Genomic DNA, 6,633 nt, shown 5'->3' on the forward strand with positions numbered 1-6,633 from the left:
ACTGAACACAGACACACAACTAAACAGACACACACACACACACAAGTACACACAGACGCACACACACACACACACACACACACACAAGTGAACACAGACACACAACACACAGCTGTTTGGTTACACTTCCTCTTCACTGACTTCGTTGTTTGTCCTCTGAGGAACTTCCTCTTCTGTCTGCTTGTCTCTAACAGTGATACGTCTTTTCTCTGTCTCTGTGTCTCTGTATCTCTGTGTCTCTGTATCTCTGTGTCTCTAAGTCTCTGTGTCTCTAAGTCTCTGAATCTCTGTGTCTCTGGACCTGGAGGATCGACCGGTAAGAGACTCTGTAAAACAAGTCATAGTCAGACGGATTTGTTTCTCCTCATGTTCTCTGTGTTTCACAATAGGTTTTCTAAGTGTAATGGAAGAAACAGGAGCTGGAGCTGGAGCAGGACAAGGAGCAGAACCAGAACCAGGAGCTGGAGCAGGACAAGGAGCAGAACCAGAACCAGGAGCTGGAGCAGGACAAGGAGCAGAACTAGGAGCAGAACTAAGGAGGAACCCGACTCACACAGACGCTTTGGCTTCAGGTTTAAATTCACACTTCACAACTTTATTTATGAAAACACATGTGAGCTCCGACTACAATGAGTGTGTGTGTGTATTTGTGTGTCAATGTGTGTGTCTTTGTGTCTGTGACACTGTGTGTGTGTGTGTGTCTGTCTCTGTCTGTGTCACTGTGTGTGTGTGTGTGTCTGTGTCACTGTGTGTGTGTGTCTCTGTGTGTGTGTGTTTGTGTAGGGTGCTCCTCTCTGACGACTCAGCAGCTTCAGGAGAACGTCCGGGTGGTGAAGCGGCGGCACCGTCCCATGAGGCTGATGTTTGAAATCCCTTCAGCTCGGATCATCGACCAGGTTCTGAGCAAACATGTGGTGAGAACCTGAACATTGTCCGTGTTAGAGACCAACGTTCTTCTAGAGAACATTCCCTGTCTTGGTGTCAATGGTGGAACACAGTCCAATACTAAAATCTCACCACTAGAACCTCATGAAGGACCTATAGAACCTATTAATGATAACACAATGTAGAACCTCTTCACTGAACTGTTCAAACCTTCTAAACAGTCACCAGACAAAACTAAGGAAACTCTAGAACAGTGGTCACCAGCCTCTTCGAGCCCAAGATCACTTTTTAATTCCAAACTTAAGCCGAGATCTACCATTACATTTCATTACATTACATTACATCACATTACATTACATTACATTACATTACATTTCATTTCATTACATTTCATTTCATTGAGGTGACACTTTTATCCAGAGCGACTCACAATCAGTGCATCAACCACGAGGAACAAACCAGAACAACAAGAATCAAGAAAGTATAATTTCTTTAAAAAAAAAGCAAACTACAAAGTTCTATAAGTTAGTGACATGTAAGAGCTACTAAATTGTTAGTTTAAACTTTTATTCAAGCTTTAGTCTGAAGAGGTGTGTCTTCAGTCTGGAGGAAGATGTGTGGACTTCCTGTCCTCATGTCCATGTGGAGCTGGTTCCATGTGGACATCAGGACTTCCTGTCCTCATGTCCATGTGGAGCTGGTTCCATGTGGACATCAGGACTTCCTGTCCTCATGTCCATGTGGAGCTGGTTCCATGTGGACATCAGGACTTCCTGTCCTGATGTCCACGTGGAGCTGGTTCCATGTGGACATCAGGACTTCCTGTCCTGATGTCCATGTGGAGCTGGTTCCACGTTTAGGAGCCAGGACAGGAAACAGTCGTGATGTTGTTGATATCTTCCAACAAACCCACTTAGGGTCATTTTTTGCAATTTCTGTTAAAGGCTGAATGTACAAGAAATAAATATACACAAAGAAAGGCAGTTGTGCAATTTTTTCTATTCAATGCACAATATTCAAATTAATAACAATTCATATTTACAATGCAAAATATGTAGCTTCTCAGTTCCACATCATGTTCTGCAGAGGAGCTGCTACTGCAGCACAATGTTTTTACATATAGGCTTTGATTTGAATATGGCCACAAATAGGATTATTTCCTTATATGAAAGAAGTCCCTTGTACTCAGATAAATACCAGTACTACACAGTATGAATCCGTGCAGCTTCCGCTCCAGCAAATATTTCACAATAAAAAACCTTTTGAAACAAGGGAATGGATTCCATCAACAGAAACGCTCGAGTGCTTTTATTTTGAAAAGGCATACAGAAAGTGTTGCAACCATTTGTTTGTGACATAAATTCATCAGATAAACATTAAAAATCAGATAAGATCATTTTCTCTGTTTATTCTGCTGTGAACCACCATGTTTATCTGTTTATGACACAAACGTATTTACATCACTTCCCGAACCCGTTTCAAAGTAAAAGCACTCCAGCGTTTCACCTTCTGAATCCACTCATTTGTTCCAACGGGACTTTGATTGTTATCCACAGACCGGAAGATGCTCGTCTTCAGACCGGACATTTAGTTTAGGACATGAACCAACTTGTTCCTGAAGGAAATGCAGGAGATAAACCAGCAGCTCCACCGTCAGTAGGGGACACACAGCGCGTGTGAACAACAGACAACCGACACACAGACAACCGACACACAGCTGATCTGCGGCGCGACGACAGACAGTGAGTCCAGAGAGTTCGGGGATCGACAGTGAAGACTGGCAGATCGACGGGTTGGCGACCACTGCTCTAGAACCATCGTGAGAACCTCCTCAGTAACCACCAGAACCTTGTAAAGGAACCTCGACTCCTCTTTGGATTCTGTAAACCCAACAACCTGGAGCCAGGTTTCTCATGTTCTCTCACCAGTTTGTTTATAGATGTAGAAAAATAATGATGATATAACATAAGTTCCTCATTTTATTCTGAATATCAAATGGTGGATGAACTTCACTTCCTGTCTCAGCCTGAATAAACAAGTTCAAATAAATAATATTTAAACTAAACAAGAAGCATAAGAACATAACGAGGACCTTTGTTGATCATGAAGATCAAAGATAAATAAATCAAATCAACCCTCCTTGTCTCTGTCTTCCTGTTTCCAGGTGTACCAGGTGGTGCTGATGCGTTCGGGCAGGTTCGATTCCCGCCGTGTTTCTGTCGAGCGCCGTTACAGCGACTTCTCCTGCTTCCACCACAAACTCCAGCAGGAGTTCAGGGACGAGCTGGAGGACCTGGTTCTGCCCCCGAAGCTGCTGAGCGGGAACTTCTGCCCTCACGTCATCGCAGAGCGTCGCGTGGCGCTGCAGGAATACTTGGCTGAAGTGAACCGCGCACGCTGCGTGCGTCACTCCAGGCTTTTCCCCGCGTTCTTCACGGAGCAAGAGCAGAGGCGTGCCCACGTGCTGCTGCGGGCGGGGCAGTTCGAGGCGGCGCTGCAGCAGCTGCAGGATGTGTTAGTGATGGAGGAGAAGCTGTTACCATGGCAAAGCGCCACCCTCCTCGTCCCCACCCTCTCCGCCCTCGCCGTCTGTCACCGGGACCTGGAGGAACCGGAGCAGGCGTATGCTGCGGCTCTGCGGGCCCTGCCTGCGGTCCGACGTTATGGATTGAAGCGCCACAGGGCGGCGCTGTTGAGCCTGCTGGTGGATGTAGGATACGAGCTGGGGCGTCCGGCGGCTCAGTTACAGGAGGAGCTGACCACGCTGAGGGACGCTGAGCGAGGGGAGGCGTCCTCCTGCTCCCTGAAGGAGCTGGTGGTGCAGGAGTTTATCTGAGGACCAGGTGCTACAGGGCCGGACCCACAGCCCCCGGGGGCCCTGAACCTGGGGGGGGGGGGCTCACTGACATGAGCTCTGATGTTTAAATGTTGAAGTTACAGTTTATGTGATTGAACAGTTTGTGTTTAACACATGAATCAAACATGATTAAACTCAGTTTATTTCTACTGACTACAGAAGATGTGCCTGGTTTTTAGGGTTAGAGTTAATGTGTATATATACACTATATATATATATATATATACATGGATGTATATATATATATACATGTCTCTATAATGAGCTTTAGTTTGACACACAATGTCTGCACTGACTCTGAGGACACACACAGACTCTGAGGACACACTCTGACTCTGAGGACACACAGTGACTGAGGACACACTGTCTCACTGACTCTGAGGACACACACTGACTCTGAGGACACACTCTGACTCTGAGGACACACACTGTCTCACTGACTGAGGACACACACTGACTCTCAGGACACACTGTCTCACTGTCTCTGAGGACACACTGTGGTGGAAACCTCTGACATCACTACTCAATAAAAACACATGGACCTACCTTCAGGAAGCTGGTGATCTGGTGTTTTGGTGATGATGAGTCTGGACAGATGAGGTGTCCTGGGTGAGTTAGAGGCTGAGATCCACACATACTTTAATACTTTGATCCTTTAAGCAGCTTTATCCAATGAAATGAAATATTTATTTGGGGGATAGGTAGTTTACAGATTTACCTTGTGACAGCCTCCCTCCCTTTTAGTTTGTGAAGGAGGATTTTGTGATCAATGGTATCGAATTCTTTTGCTTGAGTTGCAGCTGATGCAGACGGACCTGCTGGCCAGCAGGAGGCGCTGCTCCCAGCTGAGGTGACAGCTGAAGCTTCAGAGGGTTGAACTGGGAGCGTCCACTGGCCCAGCAGCTCCTGCACCTCTCTGGTGTCAGAGTGTGAACCACCGGCGTTCCCAGCATGCCTCTGACTGACTCAGGTGGAGCGTGAGGCTACGCCGTCTGCTGTGGGGAGGCACGGCCTGCAGGGGGCCCTCCTCCTCCTCCAGGCGACTGCAGCTCCACACTCCTGACGCCTCCAGAACCAAACACATGTCAACAAACAACAGCTGCTTCAGACTGAGCTCCTCAGTTCTCTGGATCTTCTCTGGAGGATCAGACTCAGTTTGTCTTCCTCCCCCTGAGCTCCTGTATAAAGTCTAGATCCAGGAGCAGTGTGAACACAGCAGAGGATCCTCCACTGATTCACTGAGTGGGGGGGGGGAGGAGCTTCTAACACGGGACACAAATGTCTCTGGTGAAGAAGTGCTGACACACACGAAGAAGACACAGACGAAGATGTGAAGAGAGTTTGTGGTGATCAGAGCTGAGACGGTGTCAGGTGATGTCAACATGATCATATGACCTCTGCAGCAGAGGTCACACGTCACTTCCTGTCTCTGTCTGCTGCCATCTTGTGGTGGTGACGTCATTTTCAGTCAGACTCTGTGCAGTAGTGACCGTGGAGCCGTGGTATCGAGGTCCCGCCCATACATGCTCTCGACCAATCAGGATTCAGTCTCAGGCTGTTTTTATATCATCAAATAACTAAATATAACCAAACTGATCAGAAACATGAACTTGAACAAACATCAGTGAGATGAGAACGACCTGAAATGACAGAAACATCTTTGACAAACATTTATTTAACATCTACTTTGATTTTTAGTTTGGTCCATGTCCCATCTGCTAACATGGAGGAGAAGGGTTAATGAACTATACAGCAGCTAGACACCAGGGGGCGATGGAGATGATTTGGCTTCTCTGTAGAGTAGCTGTCATGTTGTCCATCTTTATTCTGTTTCCTGTGATGGGGACAGTTCTTATCATGGCCGACACTGACTCACAGGAAGTGACACAAAGCCAGTCAATCAATCAATCAATCAATCAATCAATCAATCAATCAGTAATTTTATTTTCCATATTCACAAATCACACTTTGGGACTTAAAGTGTTTCACAGTGAGTCTGAATTCACTCGTCATCGTCTGATTGGTGCAGGGCTGGAAAACTGTGCAGGTTAGCGGTGGCTACGCTAACAGGAAGTAAAAGACATTCAGGGTCACTGGAGGTGTGGCTCCAGGCCGATGACATCATGTGTCAGGAGGAGGCTCCACTGAGGCTTTGTTCACACCTTCTGCAGGATCCACTCAGATACTTCACATCACACCTTGACTCGATGGTCCCAGGGACAACACGTCACAGCGACCTGCAGGGGGCGCTGTCTGTGAGCCCAGCTGCTGCAGGAGGGGGTTTAACTCACTGTAAACACACCGCTGAAGGTGGGGTAGCGGTAGGGGGGGGCCTGCTGCTGTGTTTGATCCAAACTGTCAGTCTCACACAACCTGCCATATTCATTCTGACCACAGGGGGCGTGATGGCCTGCTGTTAGCATTATTCAGTGTGTGAAGACACGGCGAGGCGTCTGGTTCCTGTTGTTTTAAACATCGACAAAGAAAGTTTGAGCTCAACTCCGAGAATCCACTGGAAAACATTCACCTGGTTTTGATCCTGGTTTTGATCCTGGCTTTGATCCTGGTTTTGATCCTGGCTTTGATCCTGGTTTTGATCCTGGTTCACTGTTGAATCTTAACTAAGTCAGGCTTCTGCTCAATGAGGTGTTGAACCTTTTAACGTCTCATGATCGCATCCCATGATATAATATAATATAACTTAATTTATTATAATAGAATCTAATCAACCACAGACATGAAGATTTGATTAGATCCTCATAACAAAGGTTCAATAAATATATTGATCAAATAGTTGTTGGAGGTTTTACACTTATTTTATGATTATATTCAATCACAGGTTCTACAGTTAATTTGGAAGGTTCCCATAATGAGTTTATTAATCATATCAT

At 46.3% G+C, this 6,633-nt stretch overlaps 1 protein-coding gene across 1 annotated transcript; it reads left to right on the forward strand.

The window, feature by feature from the left end:
* The first annotated feature begins 191 nt into the window (after nt 1-191).
* Nucleotides 192-4,051, forward strand: snx20 (sorting nexin 20). Its single transcript, XM_034587149.1, has 5 exons — nt 192-316; nt 390-572; nt 784-914; nt 3,050-3,760; nt 4,014-4,051. Exons 2-4 carry the CDS (start codon nt 404-406, stop codon nt 3,719-3,721), a joined length of 972 nt encoding a protein of 323 aa, XP_034443040.1. The 5' UTR covers nt 192-316; nt 390-403; the 3' UTR covers nt 3,722-3,760; nt 4,014-4,051.
* The last annotated feature ends 2,582 nt before the right edge of the window (nt 4,052-6,633 follow it).

Source organism: Hippoglossus hippoglossus, chromosome 6, assembly GCF_009819705.1.
Source record: "Hippoglossus hippoglossus isolate fHipHip1 chromosome 6, fHipHip1.pri, whole genome shotgun sequence".
NCBI lineage: Eukaryota > Metazoa > Chordata > Actinopteri > Pleuronectiformes > Pleuronectidae > Hippoglossus > Hippoglossus hippoglossus.